Consider the following 18,544-nt stretch of genomic DNA (forward strand, 5'->3'; position numbering starts at 1 on the left):
AAAATACACAATTCTTATCAATTATTAATGAGTCAAACTAAGAATGTCAAGGGTTGGAAAAAATATTAGAAGTCTCCTGTTTACATTTGTAACCAGCTGGATTTGTTTAATGGGTTGTTTGCTTTTTAATTTGTAGCAGTTTTGAGAGAGACCTTTGGGGATTCTGAGCCTTTGTGGCTTCAGATACCCACGTTATTTGGGGGACCAAATCTGCCTGCAGATAATTTGAGGTTCACATGGCCATTTAGAGAGTGCAGAAAGGCAGTGGAGGCATTTGGGCCTTCCATCCTCTATTTAATTTTCAAGATTAGAATTAAACGTTAGGCCTTGGTCTACCGAGAGACATTTGCCAGAGCATGGACTAGTTTCTTTCCAGTATCCTCGTTTACCATTTCTCTGTTCTCTCAGTAAAAATGGTCACTGATTCTGGAGTTGGAGAATGGGCACCCTTCGTTTTATTCTTGAGAAAGGTTCCCTTGACACAAATAAAAATGGAATTTTCAAATGTAACCGGATTAACTCTTAATTGTACACCAATAGCCTATGTGTGTCTTGGCTCCCTTGGAAGGCTTCTTCATCTCTTTTTAAAGTTGGGGGGAGGGGGACTCAATATAATAGCAGGACTTTCTAATTGTGGAATCGGTGTGGAGTTGACAAAAATTTGTATAAATAGGGTACATTTTTCCACTTAAGAGGGCTGTGCTGAGACATTTTTAATTGGATTTTCATGGTGATTGACAGCATTTGATTATGACAGTAACTCTATTTGGCTGGACTGCTTTAGCCTCTTGTTCAGATTTTTCCATCAAAGCTCTTTTTCATCCTGGGAACCCCCAGAGGAGCAGCAGTCATTGTGGAGCAGCCTCTTAGCACCTTTGTTGCAGCTGTCCCTGGTGATGATTGGGCCCAGCTGGAGTAGATAGGAAAATGTGCCTTTCACAAAGAGGCTGTGTCTCCCGCCTCTGCGGATTCAATAATTTTAAGAGCCCCCCAAACCTGTTGAGGATTAGAAGTAGCTTTAGATGTGAAATGAGTGTTAAGTATTAGTAATCCGGAGATTAGGGCCCCAGGGACAATGAGAGATAAACAACTGCAATTAAGGCAAATCTGCCGATGTAAACAAAATTTAGCAGAAACAGATGCCCTAACCATTTTGGGGGATTGATTTGAGGGCACCAAGGAATCGATTTTTGTCTTGTTTACACTTTCAAACCCCTGTGATATACTGGAAGGCTAAATATTTCATACAGCCTGATTTTAGTTAATTTTTTTCAGTGCCTCACAGTAGGCTCCTCTCTTCTCACAGTGACCAGGCCTGAGTTTATTCAGCATTCACAGGGAGCAGCTAATTGTGTATGAAGGGCCCCCGTGTTTAAATGGGCTTGACAGGAATTTAAATTTTGTTTCAATCAACCCCTGTGCTCACAGCCTGCTCCAGTTTCTAATTTTTAAATTAAACATGATTTTTTTTCTTTAAGCCACAGCCTTGCCTCTGGAATGCTCTTGCTTTAACTCCATGGAAGGCAAGTTGGCAACTCTGAAATGTAGTGTATGAGGGCCTGTGGCACTGGCTCCTCAATGGAAAGTTCTTTCTCCGGAACAAGTCTGGTCCATCTGGTGGTCAGTGGAGCTTGGGCTGGCACCTACACTGCCTGCCTCAGGAAGGTGTCTTCCAGCCCTCCTGCTCCAGTGGTAGCACAAAGTGCCTGGAAAGTGGGTTAAGCACCAAAGGCAGGCATGAGCATGATTTTTAGGGTTAGCTGAATTGTAACCCACTGCATATCTGGTGCATACTTGTGTTTCAGAAGCCTTCTCTGCTGTGGGAGAGGAAGAGAACACACTCTGAGCAGCACAAATATGCACTTCAGTGCACCCGCACTGTTTTCATGTGCTGAGCCTCAACTCTGCACAGAGCATCCTCCCTGATGTAGGGAAGCATTCCACCCAGCTAGGCTGCAGTTTAGCAAGAGAGACCAGGACAGTATTTGAGAGTTACCAAAGGCCCTCCCTCACCTTCTCCCACCTTTGCCTCAGCCACCCCTTTACCTTGCCCCATGCCCCTAAGTTCTGGCAGTGCCCCCACATACCTGGGTCATTCTTTCATGTTCCTGCTGTTTGCTCTGCCAGGGGTTCCTGTGCCCCACATCCACATGGTGAGCTACTCGGCTGCCAGCACCCAACTGCCATAGCTTCTCCGATGCCTTCCCTGGCCTGTTTCAGTTGGGTGGGTGGCTTTCTCCTGGCATATATGCTGTTAGTGCTCTTCCCATACCTTGTGGTAGAAATCTGTTCCTGTAAATGGTAATAGTCCAATCACATCTTACTTATCTCTGCATCTTAACATTCAGCCCGGTCCCTGACCCCGAGTGGAATGCTTGATAAATGTTATCAAATAGAAATGGTGTGAATTTAATGGGTAAATGAGTTTTGGAGGAGGAAAGTTTTCTTCCATCTCAGAGCATCTGAGGAGGAGTCAGGCCTTGCAGGCTAGTGGATATTCCTGTGAGTGCATCACTGACTGCATACATATGTGAAGCATGGCTTAGATCAAAAGGGAGAGCACATGCCCTCTACTATCCATCAGGCCAAAATTCACACCATAATTTATTTTCTCAGCACTAACTTGACAGAGATTAGAGTAACATTTGCACCCAGCTTGTGCTTCAGATGATTCAGAAAGGATTCCGTTTACCTTCACATGAACAGTGTAAGGATTATTCTTATTCCCACTTTACTAATGCATACCCTGGCTCAGGGAAGTTAATTTACTTGCCTGCAGTCACAAGGTCAAGAAACATGAGACTATTGCACTATATCAAAGCTATATATCAGTACATAGTAGGTGGTTTTGAGAATTTCAGCTAAGTCAATCTATTCAGAAAAATAAAATTAAATACAAGTACCCCACAAAAAACTTGTAGGACTTCAGCTGTGTGCACTTGTGAAGCCAGTACACCTCTGGAAGACTGTTCAGCTCCCTTCTATGGTCCCTTTCACCTTGTATCTGCATCTGCATCTGCAGGCCCCTGGGGCGAGGCAGAGAGAAAATGGTCACACATACTCCAGCCAGCCCCATGTGACAGAAGGTTGGCCAAAGCCTAAACTTCAGTACAAACAATAGGAAAAAAGAAGTACCTACCAGTGGTGCACCCAGTCTGTATCTGAGAGGAAGCTGTGAGAAACTTCAGCTATTACTGTATTTTGATTTTGGAAACCTGTGGCAAAAACTGAGAACAAAATACCATCCCACCAGTTGTCTGGCCACAAACTTTCCACCATACCATCATAGTTATAGAAATGAACAGAGATAATGATCCTTGAATTTGGTAGGAATTTCCTGTGAGCCAGAAAACTTTACTGAGCACATACTATGTGCAGAGGCATTACTGTTTAATGATACTCTACGTGTGGGCTATGGACAGGATGGTATCTGCACTGTGTTTTGAACACATGTAAGGAATTTGTGCCAGCTATGAGCCAACCCTGTCTCAAGCATTCCTTAGTGCTGCTGGCATGTTCTTTACCAGAACTAAGTGAAGAAAGCTGTGTGTTGGCTTACGTTGTGGCATAGTTAGCTCCTTATCTCACTGCCCACCAGTGAGGAACAAACAGGTCCTGGCTAGGTGCTTGAACTGCATAGATGTAGGGAATGCAGAAGGCGATCAGATGCTGACTGTGGTGAGAAAGAAGGCTTCTACTACCTCCTCTGCAGCTCACCCAATGCAATGCGCCAAACAGTTGTTCAGAGAAATCACTGTTGAATAAACGTCAAAAAGAACTTGGTGTCATGAACAACAGGTGTTGGCGAGGATGCAGGGAAAAAGGAACCCTCTTACACTGTTGGTGGGAATGTAAACTAGTACAACCATGCTGGAAAAAAATTTGGAGGCTACTTAAAAAGCTAGACATCGATCTACCATTTGATCCAGCAATACCACTCTTGGGGATATACCCAAAAGACTGTGACACAGGTTACTCCAGAGGCACCTGCACACCCATGTTTATTGCAGCACTATTCACAATAGCCAAGTTATGGAAACAGCCAAGATGCCCCAGCACTGACGAATGGATTAAGAAAATGTGGTATCTATACACAATGGAATTTTATGCAGCCGTGAAGAAGAATGAAATGTTATCATTTTAATGAAATGTTATCATTTGCTGGTAAATGGATGGAATTGGAGAACATCATTCTGAGTGAGGTTAGCCTGGCCCAAAAGACCAAAAATCGTATGTTCTTCCTCATATGCGGACATTATTAGATCAAGGGCAAACACAACAAGGGGATTGGACTTTGATCACATGATAAAAGCGAGAGCACACAGGAAGATACGAGGATAGGTAAGACACCCAAAAAACTAGATAGCATTTGTTGCCCTCAACGCAGAGAAACTAAAGCAGATACCTTAAAAGCAACTGAGGCCAATAGGAGAAGGGGACCAGGAACTAGAGAAAAGGTTAGTTTGAGAGGAATTAACTTAGAAGGTAACACACATGTCAATGCATGTCAACTCCCTGTATAGCTATCCTTATCTCAACTAGCAAAAACCCTTGTTCCTTCCTGTTATTGCTTATATTCTCTCTTCAACAAAATCAGAGATAAGGGCAAAATAGTTTCTGCCAGGTATTGAGGGGGTGGGGGGGAGAGGGAGGGGGTGGAGTGGGTGGTAAGGGAGGGAGTGGGGGCAGGGGGAGAAATGACCCAAGCCTTGTATGCACATATGAATAATAAAACAATAAAAAAAAAAAAAAAAACCTTGGTGTCATAGAAGCCAAATTGGCAAATGTCATAGGTGTGAAGTAAGAAGATCCCACAGAATAAGGAGCCCAGCAGACATCTGCATCTTACTTCTGGCAACATGGAGAGCCACAAAGACACTGATTTGCATACCAGATGCCAGGGTTTCAAGTGTAGGCACTACCTTTAGCAAACTGTGTAAGCACAGTGTTCACTTAGTTTATCTGAGCCCGAGCTACTTCATCTGTAGAATGGGGTAATGATACCCACATCACAGGGATTTGTGTTGTTAACTTTTAACATAAGGTGGAGTTTATGGAAGTATGGGTGCAGCCTGGCGCTTGTGGCTCATGCCTGTAATCCTAGCTACTCAAAGACAGAAATCAGGGTATCTGTTTGAAGCCAGCCCAGGCAAGTAGTTCGTGAGACCCTATCTCAAAAAAACTCACCACCAAAAAAAAAAAAAAAAAAAAAGTATGTGTGCAAACCATGAAGTGCTTAACATATATGGAGCTGTAATTCATTCAACCTCTTTGGGTCAAGATTTTCTCTTCTAATGTTTGTGGATGTCTCCAACGTTTCTTGAAAGACAGATGCATTTAGTGGGGCTTAAAGTGACTAAGATCACAGTATATGTATGTTGGATGTTTGAATTTAGTGTGCACTGGCTTAGTGGTTTATTGGGGTAGGTCCTATGGGTCAGTTCCTCCCCATTCATTGGAAGCCTTAACTTTTTGTGTCAGCCTTCTATTAGCATAGTGAGCATGTGGTTGGAAGGAATTGTTGTGAAGCAGTCAGTGAACAAAGTACTTGTTCAGGTCTTTGAGGTTCTGTGATGGACTCAGAAACTCCTGTGTCCTCAGCAGCAGACTAGAAACACCTATTGGGAAATTTTAGAGAAGCAGGACAACTTTTGTGCTCCTGGCTTGGGCCGCTAAGCACTCAGGGAAAAGAGGCCAAGGGACCCATCCTAGTCAGGGAGGGAGCCTGGCTTCAGCTAAACCTCAAGGATGTTCAGAATTAGCCTCAGTATAGGCATTAGAAAGTGGTGACACAATACAGGGCAACTCCTCCCATCCTCCTTCCCTAGCTGCCTGATCCTTACCTACTGAAGGGAAGGTATGGTACTCATACCTGTAATCCTCTCTACTCAGGAGGTGAAGATCAAGAGGACCACCCAATGAGACCCCATCACAACCAATAAAAAGCTGGGCATGGTAGTGCATTCCTATCATTCCAGCTGTTCAGGAAGTATAAATAGAAGGGTCAAGATCCGGCCCAGCTTAGGCATAAAAACAAGATCCTATTCAAAAAATAACAAAAGCAAAAAGGGCTGGAGGTGTAGCTCAAGTGGTAGAGCACCTGCCTAGTAAGCTCAAGGCCCTGAATTCAAACTCCAGTACTGAAAGGAAAAAGAAGGAAGGAAGGAAGAGGAGGCTCTCACAAAGTGAAATAAAGGTATGGTACATGCTTAGCACAGTCTGGCATAAAATAAGTGCTCAATAAATAGTATTCATCAGCATATCTTTGCTAATGAGAGGAAAGAGAAAACAGCACAGGCCAAGATCAGAGGGAATAGGCAGGGAGGAGCCCACCCTGACCAAAGCAAAGATGATCTTGGAAATGATGAGAGTAACATTAGTTGGGTGGGTGGAGCCCATCCAGAAGTGCATTGCACACTTACAGGGCAGAGCAATCAGTAGGAAGCTGCTGTTGGTTGTTCAGCTGCAGAGAAGTGGCTAGACCAGGTTACACCATAACAGGCAGTAGGCAGCCAGCAAAGAGGGCACACAGGGCTCATCTCTGCCTGCTGGGAGTGGGGGTTTGGCCAGAAACTAATCCACTTGCAGGAATGTACTAACCTGCTCTTTCTGAAATCCATGAAAACCTGTACACTAGTGCAGAGAATAGGAAACCAAGCTCAGAGCCTGTACCTTCTTGGCAGCATGTCATTTGTCTCTCTCTCTGCCTCTTCAGTGTCCTTTCTGTCACTATCAGGCAAAATCATTAGTATGCTAATCTTGCTAGCCTTCATTTTAACACTGACCTTTGCTAACCTGCCTTTGCAATTTCAGGAACTATGTTTGACTTCTCTAAAAGTAACCTTAAATTGTAGTCTTGTAAGAATTCCAGAGCTGTATCCTTCACTCCTTCTTCTAATGAGGTTATGACCAAATGCTCATTATAATTGCTTTAGACTCCTTTTAATTTTCAAGCTTATTAATCATAAGAAGAGTTATTTAAAATTGCATAAATTAATCTTAGATTAAAAGCCCATCAAAGCCTCGAAACAATTAAGAATAAGTAGGATTTCCCTGGGGCAGCAAGTTTTATTTTAATATTGTAGTCAGGTGGATATCAGAACCTTGAAGTATAGTAGTGATTAATGTATGCAAAATCTAAATGAGATTTTTTAAATGGCAAATCTAAATCACATATTGACCTAACTGTAGGCTTTAACTGCATTGTCTGTCATATATTTAAACTGTTTACTAATCAACATTTTAATTATTGTGTGTGCTGGCAGACCCTAAGACAAATAAAATCCAGCATTTTAAAATGTTGCCTCAAAGTCTGTTGCCCAAAAATAACAAAGCTTGACTCTGGGAAGGTGGAGGAATGAGGAAACCACTTAAACTTCTTCGCATGGCACAATCCTAAGGTGTGGGGGCTGTTCTGAGTACTTTCTGGTCCCTCCCCCTGGCCCTGGAGCTGTGCCTGGTTTCCTTTGAAGTTGGCTCATGTTTAGTTAGGGAAAACTTCCCTTTATGTGTTTGAGCCCCAATTGCCAAAAATATTTACTTAAGCAGTGTGTGTCCCTGGGTCCCTAGGCCCTTTCCCTATTTCTCATAGGGAGATAAAGTGTTTCCAGAAAGAAATCTGATTTGCTTTCAGTCAGTCAGAGCCTTTAGTCTTGCCTTCCCCCCACTTCTTCCATCATTGCAAGGTGGTCCAGACCTTGCCCGTGAAGGTGGCCGCCATAGCTGTGTTATATTTGGAAAGAATTACTCCATTTTACAAACACTCTGCTTCTTTATTGAAGGTAGGTAGGTGAGACTGTCACCTGGAGTAAATTATTTACCTGCAAAGCTTGAGTTAGTACTTCACGAAAAGGGATGGCAGTGACCAACTCAATCTCTCTGTTTTGGTGACGTCCAAACAAGATCAAGTGTAAAAAGCACTTAGCACTAGTTTCTAAAAAATGCTTATTCCTTCTCTCATCCTCATGTGCTTTTTAAAACTAGTTACAAATTATGGCTAAATTTCACTTAGCACAGAAGGATATACATAAAGTTCATCTTCTTATAACCCTCTTGTAGCCTCCATCCCCTGGAGGCTCTCCAGAAATGAGCACTGTTAACAGCTTGTTTATTTTTGAGGTCCTTCCACCTCACATAAAGGGCTCTTCATCTTTTTAATGGCTGTTTGGTACTCCATTATATGGATGTATCATGTTTATTAACAGGACCCTGTCATAGAACATTTTGGCCATTTCCAGATTTTTGCTATTAAGACAGTGACACACACTCCATATGCATATTTTTATATACTGGATGTAAGATTGCCCGCTCTTCCTCACCTCTGCAGATACTAGATTATCAGACTTTAGTCTTTGCCAATTCAATGTGTTCTAGTGGTAAGACAGTATGTATTAGTTTAATTTGCATTTCTTTTATTAAGTATGAGGATGAGCAACTTTTCATGTTTTTGGCCACTTGTATTTTTTCCCATCCTTTGCCTGTATTTCTTCCCAGTGTATTGTCTCCTTTCTCTTTCTGAGCCTTAATTTCCTTATCTAGAAAGTGAGAGGATGTACACAAATGTCAAGACCCCTTTCTGCCCCTAAGGTCTGCAGACCAGGCCCAAGGGTCCTTTGTGCAGCTTTTACACCACTACAGGTGCTGTCTGCTCGTGACCTTGTTGAGCCAGCTTTGAGGCTGCTTAGCCAATAGCTGGAGGTAAATGACAAGACAGTTGCTTTCTTCTCCCTTTGTTTGGTATGTATCTTCCTTCCTTTTTATAAAAAGCAGGCTTGAAATTACAAGGCAGAGCTGGGATTGAACTTCCTTTAAAGCTGCCTGTAGACATCAGGAATATTTATTTTCTCTATTTGTTTTAAGCCTGGGAAGGCCGTGTGGTTTTCTCAACACTGTCCTGATGGAGCCCTGACCAGCAAGCGTGCAATGCCCCTAGCCCTAATGTGCCATTAATGATAGGTTAATGTACAGTATAATGTTTGGGACTCCGGGTTCATTACACTTCTGAGTGTGAGGTCTTCCCACAGAGCGCCCAAGGTCCCATTGCATTATATCATGCAATAAAAATACCCTTTTCATATCACACACTAATAAACTGTATTTGAAATGCTGTCTGAGGGCACTGCCGTCTTGTCTGTAGGCTGTTCACGAGTGCAACAGTTGGGATTCCTTGTTTCTATTTTGTGATTTTGTTACATGGAATTCTGAGCCCAAGAGAAGTCAGCTGGGCCATGTTTTACATGGGGAGCAAGTTGGGTCTTCAGGCCAAGGCCTCAGGGTGGGGCTGGCCCTGAGTGGTGAGAGTCTTTCATATGTGGAGAGCAGGACCCTGATGTCCATCGCAATACCTGTGAGCTGCTGGAAGGAGAGCTGCTTGCATCAAAAAACTGTTCTAGTGTCTGCCACATTTAGAACTGAGTGTATTTTAGGTCGTGTAAGTTTCCTTGAAAAAGGAGTGTGACAGGTACTGCAGACTGAGGCCATTGGTGCTCATGACTATGGGCCTGGCCTGTGACAGCCTCACACCAGAACTTTCACACTAGAAGTCTCCCTTTGAGGTGGGCGCAGGGCCGTTCCTATATCTTTCCAAAGATAGGATTCACAGAGCTAGGTGGGAACACTATGTGGTGGAGGATGGAATCCACAGGACCCCTGGAAGCCCCAGGTAACTTGTTCAGGGGTGCTGACACCCTCCTCATGAACTGTGCCTTCCAAATATTTTCCTCACAGCAGATAACTGCCATCAGAGGTGATTTTGAGGCTTGGGACACTTTGGAAGAGGAGACTTTTCTAAACTAAACAGGAGAAGAGGACTCAGAATCAAGGGATGAGACAAAGATTGGAGGATTGGAGAGCTTTGTATCACCTGTTTTATATTTTCCCTGAGACAGACCCACGATATCTGTTATACAGGGGTGTTATGTCTCTCTTTTCTTTTTTGGTGGTACTAGGGTTTGAACTCGGCATTATGTTTCCTAGGCAGGTGCTCTACCATTTGACCACCCCACCAGCCCTTTTTTGTGTTGGGTATTTTTGAGATAGGGTCTCTAACTTTTTGCCCAGTCTGGCTTTATACTGTGATCCTCCTGATCTCAATGTCCCTAGTAACTAGGATTATAGGTGTGAGCCACAGCCGCCTAGCTCAGGGGCGTTCAATGTGGGTCAAGAGTGACAGGTCCAGTAAGCTGAGTGTAGGCACCAGCCCTCAGATTTAAGCATGGAGCTCTCAGAGTACCGAGTACCTGTCTCTAAAAGAGGTTAGGATTTAACTTTTTTTTTTTTTTTCCATTTTGAGATAGGGTCTCAATATATAGTATAGTGTAGTGTATATAGTTTTGATTTTTCTTTTATTTGATTTAAAAGCTAGCTACACAAAGCAACAATTATAAATCTATGTGGTGGGGGTAAAATGAATAAAATTGTAATTTTTTTTTGCAGTACTGGGGTTTGAACTCAGGGCCTACTCCTTGAGCAACTTCATGCGCCCTTTTTGTGATGGGTTTTTTCTTTCCTTTTTCTTTTATTATTCATATGTGCATACAAGGCTTGGTTCATTTCTCCCCCCTGCCCCCACCCCCTCCCTTACCACCCACTCTGCCCCCTCCCTCTCCTCCCCCTCAATACCCAGCAGAAACTATTTTGCCCTTATTTCTAATTTTGTTGTAGAGAGAGTATAAGCAATAATAGGAAGGAACAAGGGTTTTTGCTGGTTGAGATAAGGATAGCTATACAGGGCATTGACTCACATTGATTTCCTGTGCGTGGGTGTTACTTTCTAGGTTAATTCTTTTTGATCTCACCTTTTCTCTAGTACCTGTTCCCCTTTTCCTATTGGCCTCAGTTGCTTTTAAGGTATCTGCTTTAGTTTCTCTGTGTTAAGGGCAACAAATGCTAGTTTTTTAGGTGTCTTACCTATCCTCACCCCTCCCTTGTGTGCTCTCGCTTTTATCATGTGCTCATAGTCCAATCCCGTTGTGTTTGCCCTTGATCTAATGTCCACATATGAGGGAGAACATACGATTTTTGGTCTTTTGGGCCAGGCTAACCTCACTCAGAATGATGTTCTCCAATTCCATCCATTTACCAGCTAATGATAACATTTCGTTCTTCTTCATGGCTGCATAAAATTCCATTGTGTATAGACACCACATTTTCTTAATCCATTCGTCAGTGGTGGGGCATCTTGGCTGTATCCATAACTTGGCTATTGTGAATAGTGCCGCAATAAACATGGGTGTGCAGGTGCCTCTGGAGTAACCTGTGTCACAGTCTTTTGGGTATATCCCCAAGAGTGGTATTGCTGGTGGTAGATCGATGTCTAGCTTTTTAAGTAGCCTCCAAATTTTTTTCCAGAGTGGTTGTACTAGTTGTAGACTAGTCTTGAACTCTATCCTCTGCCTCATCTTCATGAGTGCTGGCAATACAGGAATTATGTCACCACACTTCTAGACAATTACTTTCTGATAAGGATTTTGGAGATCACATGAGCCCCTGGCCTGGGTAAGTGTCCACACTGTCATATTATGCTGCTATTATTGCCATATTAGAACAAAAGGCATAGGTTTTAAGCCTCCCCACTTCAATCCCACTTCACCTTGGCCAAATCACTTAATATCTCTGAGCCTAGTTTTCTAATGACTAAACTGAACAATAGCAGTAGTGCCATTCAGCTGCTTCCTGGGTGATTGTAACATCAGACTAAGACAAGCTTGAAGGTACCGCAAAATAAAACAGCCTGCTTCAGATGCTGTTTGCTGTCTGTAGGTATCACTTCTTTCTCCAAACAAAAATGCTCAGACAGGGTTTTCATTGAATAAATAGCCTTATGACAAGGGCAGAAAGATTCACTGATCTGCCTCTTCCCTGTGTTGGTTGCCATACACACTCACAGTAGCACAAAACAGTTGGGACTACCTCCCACCTCTTTATAACAACTGAGCTGCTAGCAGAGTAGGGACAGGGCTGACTTTGTGCTCACCTGTATTGGTGTGAAAACGTTCAGGACTGGCTTAATGGTGGGCAGTGTTAAATTGCTTAACACTTTGATGGCTTGCAAAAGAAGGCTAAAATCAGAGAAACCCTACTTGGAAGATGGAAGAGCTTGAGTTTGAGGCTACCCAGGCAAAGTTAGCAAAACCCTGTCTCAAAAACAATACAAACAAAAGGTCTGGGTCAAGTGGTAGAGCTGCTTGTCTAACATGTTGGAAACCCTGAGTTCCATCCCCAATACTAAAAACAAAATCAGAGAAACCATGTTGAGTGTTGAAGTGTTGAATTGGTCTGGGGAGCAAAATGACAGAAAAAACAGGAAGCAGCTGAGACCCTCCTGGACTTTATGGCTCTAGGCAAAGTCTCCTTAATTGTTATGAGAAGAGTATTTAAATTTCAAGGATAATTAGTTTTTTCTTTTAATGGGTATAGAGTTGAACTAAAATCTTTTGTTTTCAGATGTGGGGACTTTCAAACATTTGGGTAAACTTACCTCTCAGGGGTTAAATCTGTCTTTGGGGCTACTAGGACTTGAAAAATGTTACCCTGTATCAAGAAAACCAGAAGTGACAAGTTCATTTAAAAAGCCTGGTTTGTCATTGTTTATCTAATTTTCAGAGTTGACACAGAAAATTAAACCAGCTGACACTCACTCTCTGACTATCTCTCTGGCTCATTTCCCTGGTCCTTTCCTACCTGACCTTGCCACCACAAAATGCTCCAAAGCCAAAATATAAAACTTCCCACTGAGTTTCTGAGCTGCCCTGCTGTCATTCCAAGATTATGTCATAGGATGTCATCCCTAATGTTATTAAAAAACAAGATGAGGTTATAAATCTACTCGGCAAGATAGTTCTTATTTTTTTGTTTTTTTTCTTTTCTCCCCTCCGTTTTGACCATAAATCTAGGAAGTAATCAAACTCTCTGCAAAGGAAGCCAAGATAAAGTTGGGCCTAAGTGGCCCCATCTGTCTTTACTGAATTCAAAGGATCAGCAGGTCTGTCTGCCCCTGTGACATCACACAGTGCTTCCCAGTGAACTTTACAGAAGGGTGTGGGCAAAATGAGAACTTTGGCTGTGTTTAATGTTAGCAGTTCTAAACTCACATGGCAGCACATCTAAATCAGCATCATTTGTGAATGAGCTGCTCCACATAAGGAAGTTATTTCAGATAACACAAGTATATGCTGTATAAAGTCTGTTATATACTCCCCTGTCCTCATAATAGGTTACATGCATCAGGATTTAGCTCTTTTTTTAAAAAAAATTTCCTTTAGATCATCATTATGGACACTGTGTTGCTGTGTTCTTCCTATACTAGTGTCTGCTGATGTTAACATGTGTTGGACCATGTGTCAATATCTGGTTGACCCCCAAACCTGTTTTTGTTTTTGCTATGTAGTTTTGCTGGTAGGTGTCACTTCTTGCTACTGATTTTATTCCTCCCTCTAAAGAGCGCCTTCTCTTCTATTTGGCCATTTCTTTGGTGCTTTAGGCTGGGAAACAAGATACTGTGCTTGTTAGAATTAAGTCTTAATACAAGAAAATTGGCTTGTATAAAGGCTTAAGGGACTTATTCAAAGTAAATGGTCAAGTTTTACCCTAACTTCCAGATTCCTTGTCTTAGATAAGGGTGTCAAATTAAAGTGGCCAATGCATCATAAAGTGCCTCTATATTTGGAAAGAGGCCATCTCATAAGTGGGAAATATATTACTTAATAATGTTTTACATAAATGCCAAGTTAGAGCTGGTGGTATGACTCAAGTGGTAGAGAGGCAGCCTAGCAAGCGTGAGGTCCTGAGTTCAAACCCTACTGCAAACACACACACACACACACACACACACACACACACACTCAGCTCAAGTCAGAGGAAATACCATTTTGCTCTTGAATTTGTAATTAGGGTGGATTTGTTGAGGTTTTGTTATTTTCTGAATGGACCAAATAGCCATGAATGTGCCAAGGGAAATCCTAGGACTCTAAAGCCCAGTTTAGATGTAGGCCCACTGACGCCACTCAGCACCTCCATAGTGAATTTTGGTGAGTAAAAGTCTCCTGGAAAACTGGAGCAGAGTTACCAGAAGCAGCAAGCTTAGAACTAAGTAACCCTGCCTTCCTTACCCATGAAGTGGACCTGGGCTTCATAAGCCTTTGCATCAAAGGCAGCCAGCCTATTTGTAATCAGAAAAAGTGTTCCCCCAGTCACTGATCCTGCAAGTGGACCAGTGATGATGCCACAGAGAATACATTTCAAACTCCCAAACATTTATTTTTCTTCAGCATTACCTTGCAAACCACAGTAGATCAATAACAGAATAGTTAAGTATTACAGGTTCTTTGTGTTTTGTTTTAAGAAAACATTGTTCAAGGCTAAGAGTAGGTTTTATGGATGATTTTTATTTGCTGCTGGGACACAAAATGATCAAAGTTTTCAAATGGTTTGCTTCCTTTTTTTGTGGATTTCCTTTTTTTAAAAAATGGGACAGGCCAGATGCCAGTGGATCACACCTATAATCCTAACTACTTAGGAGGCAGAGATCAGGAGGATCACAGTTCGAAGCCAGCCTGGGCAAATAGTTCGAGAGACCCTATCTTATAAAAACCCAACACAAAAAAGGGCTGGTGGAGTGATTCAAGGTGTAGGCCCTGAGTTCAAGCCTCATTACCAAAAAAAAAAAAAAAAAAAATGCAGTTTTGAATGCAAACATTGGTTGCTAACAGCAGAAACTTTAGAGTAACTGGTAATTTTCAGTCCTGCATATGATAGACAAGGTCTGGTGACTTTGGTTTTTGTTGAACTCTTATTTCAAATTTTCCAAAGGGGTTGCCCAGCCAGCACTCAGACCTTCCACCCACACCCAATGGCAACTCATTCCATTGAGCTGAGTGAGGTTCCAAAAACCTGGGGCATGTCCTAGCTGAAAACAGTACAAAGACAGTACTTCATTTAAGACTATTTTCTCAAAAGGTTTTTCTCTAGTTCTTTACCAGGTTTTTACCATCCATGTTTTTTGTGGATTTGACAACACCAAAAATTGTCAACTTAGGCTTTAATTTTTGTGGTTTCTCTTGTGAGGAAACTAGAAAAGCTATTAGTAAGGTGAATTTTAAGCAGATAGCAGCCTTTACTTAATTGGTTGCTTCTTGAAATAAGATGAGACAATGGATATGAAGTGCTTTGAAAAGTTAAGTGTGATACCAGGACTAGAAACCTGTGACTTCCCTGCCAGGGTGATGTCTTGGCAGTGCTGTTGGCACCTTGCCAGTCACCATTATACCGTTATCACCCTTCACACCCATATCACCATATTGCACTCACACAAGTCTCTTTCTCTCTGCTGTTGTGAGTGGTCTTTCTGTGTTTTTATATATGCTGTCTGCATATTCATATGTGCTATGCCCTTGTTCTTAAGTTTGGCTGAATTTATGATTCTCTATTCCTGATGATACTTACTTGTGTCTTCTCTTTACTAACTTTATCAATGTTTTCTACTTTCCTAATCATTTTTAAAGTACAGCACTTTATTGAAATGATTATCTCTGTATCTTCCTTATTTAATTCCTTTATGATGTTTATTACTTGCTGTCTTATGTCTTCTTTGGATTTACTTGTTCTTTTTATAATGTACTGAGTTGAATACTTTACTTACACTTTTTAAAATCTTTTTTTCCTTAATATACATGTATAAAGCTATAAATTTCCTTTTAAGAATTAGCTGCATGCCACAAATGTTTATATGAAAGTGTTTTCACTGCCATCCAGATGTTGTCAGAGGTTTTTTGGGGGGAGGTTGGTTTTTTGTGTTTGTTTGTTTGTTTGTTTTGTGGTGCTGAGGATCAAACCCAGGACCTAGGCCTGTGATCTACCACTGAGCTCAGCCCTTCATTGTTACTCGGTTTTAAGTACAGATTGAATATCATTTGGTTTTAAGTACAGGTTCCAGAAATCAGAAATGCTCCAAAATCCAAAACTCTGAGAACTAATGTGGCACCACAAAGTGGAAAACTGCACACCTGAACTCATGTGCAGCTTACAATCACATAGGCACGGCCAAGATACTGTATGAATTTACCTTCAGGCCGTATGTATAAGGTATATGAAGCAAATTAATTTTGTGTTTAGACTTGGGTCCCATCTGCCAGGTATCTCATTAGATATGTGCCAGTATTCCAAAATCCATAAAGTCCAAAGTCTGAAACAGTTTGGTCCTCAGCATTTTGGGTAAGGGATACTCAATCTGTAACTATCAGTTTTTTGGGGACTGATGAGTTATTTAGAAACAGTTTTATTTCCAAATATTGACAAATGTTTCATTATCTTGTGACTGCTGTCTAATTTTAATGCACTGTGGTAAGAGAACATTCAATCCTTGTTATTTGTTAGACTCTCATAGTATATGGCCCAGTGTTTGTCATTGTTCTCTCTGCTTGAAAAAATATGTACATTCTCTGTTGACTGTAGTACCCTATATACATCCTATAGATCAAGCTTATTAATTGTGGTACTCAAATATTTTGTAGCTGTACTAACTTCCTACCTGCTTTGACCATCAGTTGCTAAGAGAGGTATGTTGAAACACTCCCACAGTTAGTGTGTCTTTCTCATTTCCTCTTTGCAATTCTGGTACTTTGTGCTTTATATGTTTTAAGGCAGTGATATTAGACGTCTATGGCAAAATACTTCATTTTGAAATATTTATCTTTGAATAATGACTAATATGTTTTGTTTTGATTTGTTTTGTTGTTTGAGACAGAGTTATCAACTGCTATGTTGCCCAGGCTGGCCTCAAATTTGTATCCTCCTGCCTCAGCCTCCTGAGTGCTGGGATTAAAGAAGTATACCACCCATACGCAGCCAAATTTTATTTTTACATGATAGTAGTATAGTTATCCTTTGGTTGATATTTGTTATATATTTTATTATCCCTTTACTTTTGTGTTCTTTTGTTTTAAATGAATCTTTGTATTTTGTTGTTGATTTTAATTTTACCCAAGACTCTTTTAACTGATTAGCTTGATCATTTGTATTTATTGTTTGTTGCTACTACAATTTTTTTCTACTATCATATTTTGTTCTTTCTTTAATACTTATACTTCTTATTTTCTTTTCTCCACTCTATTGGAGTAAGGTTTTCTTCCCTTTTATTCTTTTCATTAGTTCAGGAATTAAATTCTATTTCTGCCCTCTACTTAATTATCCCTAGATTGTTAATTCAGCAACGCTTAAGGAATCACTAAGCATACCTCTTCCCAAACAGTAGTTGGTTTGTAGGTCAATCCCGTACCTGCATTTCAGGTCTAATAAAAAAATAAGACAGGAGGGCACTTACCACTCCAGTCAAAGACAGGAAGTAGGTATCCAGGCTGCTTTGGTAGCTCCTTCTATGCTGTGAGCTTCAGGGCATCTGAGTTCCAGCCAGCAGGAAAGGGAAGGAGTGGACACGCCTGTTTTTCTGCTGTGGACAGGATTTCCAGGAACTGACATATAGCACATCTGCTCACACAGCGGTGGCCTAAATGAACCACAAGGGGAGGCTGGGAATGCCCTGGCTTTGCCTGGTGGTTGCTCCCTGCTAAACTCATCCTTCCTACCATGAAGAATGTGGGGGAACTCACAAGCAGTCTCTGCCACAGCCTTTTACATGTCATCATAGGATTTCATTTTCACCTGTTTTTCAGAACTTCAGAATTAGTCATTACTATTGTTGTGGTTTTAAATAGCTAGTGTTTGCTTAGATTTACCTCTCTGCTTACCCTACTTTGATTTTTATTACCACTGCATCCTTCTTCCTTTCTCAGGTTTCTTTTTCTTTTTTTCTGAAGTACATCAGGAATTCTGTTACTCCAGGCACTGGTGACTCCTACCTGTTATCCTGGCTACTCAGGAGGCAGAGATCAGGAGAATTGTGGTTCAAAGCCAATCCCAGGCAAATAGTTCATGAGACCCTATCTTGAAAAAACCCAATACAAAACAGAGCTGGTGGAGTAACTCAAGTGGCAGAGCACCTGCCTAGCAAGTGTGAGGCCCTGAGTTCAAGCCCCAATACCACCCAAAAAATCTAGGCTGCTCATGTGGGCCAGCTTCCTCAGACTCAGAATCACGAGCATCAATACCTAGTATATACCTCACAGTGGCCCACTGGATTCAACCAGTGCCCCCTTTGGCTCCACATGGCACTGTTCCATTTACTGCCTGGAAGCCTGTCTCTCAATAGGCCATTTTTTCACTAGTTGTGTGCTCCACTAGAAGCACCTCTACTTAGATGAAAGGTGGGGAGCTCCTTGACCCATTTGATGCCAAGGTACCACCTAGGAGGGCTAGAGGTAAGTAATTTGCTACTAATAATTGAGTATTTGGAGGAAAACATCTCTTTCAGTAGCAGTCATGAAGAACAAACTTGGGAAGTTGACTGAAATGGCATGTCTCTGAGGTCTTTTTTTTTTTTTTTTTTATCTCTGAGGTCTTAAAATAAAATGAAGGGTTGAAAGAGAACCCCTCCTCCCACCTTCCCACACATAACAAGTCACTAGAAAAGCTTTAGATACCAGAGGCTAAG

At 41.6% G+C, this 18,544-nt stretch overlaps 1 protein-coding gene across 7 annotated transcripts in view; it reads left to right on the forward strand.

Moving 5' to 3' along the window:
* Map2k5 (mitogen-activated protein kinase kinase 5) overlaps positions 1-18,544 on the forward strand; it is a 252,617-nt gene that overhangs the window by 227,509 nt on the left and 6,564 nt on the right. The window contains exon 23 of one of the 7 annotated variants that reach the window (XM_074066289.1): positions 16,509-16,553. The exons of the other annotated variants lie outside the window; for them this stretch is intronic. Coding sequence (XP_073922390.1) covers positions 16,509-16,517 — 9 coding nt within the window. The 3' untranslated portion in view covers positions 16,518-16,553. The remainder of the gene's footprint in view (positions 1-16,508; positions 16,554-18,544) is intronic. 7 annotated transcript variants of the gene reach the window in all.

This window comes from Castor canadensis, chromosome 2 (assembly GCF_047511655.1).
Source record: "Castor canadensis chromosome 2, mCasCan1.hap1v2, whole genome shotgun sequence".
NCBI classification, from domain to species: domain Eukaryota; kingdom Metazoa; phylum Chordata; class Mammalia; order Rodentia; family Castoridae; genus Castor; species Castor canadensis.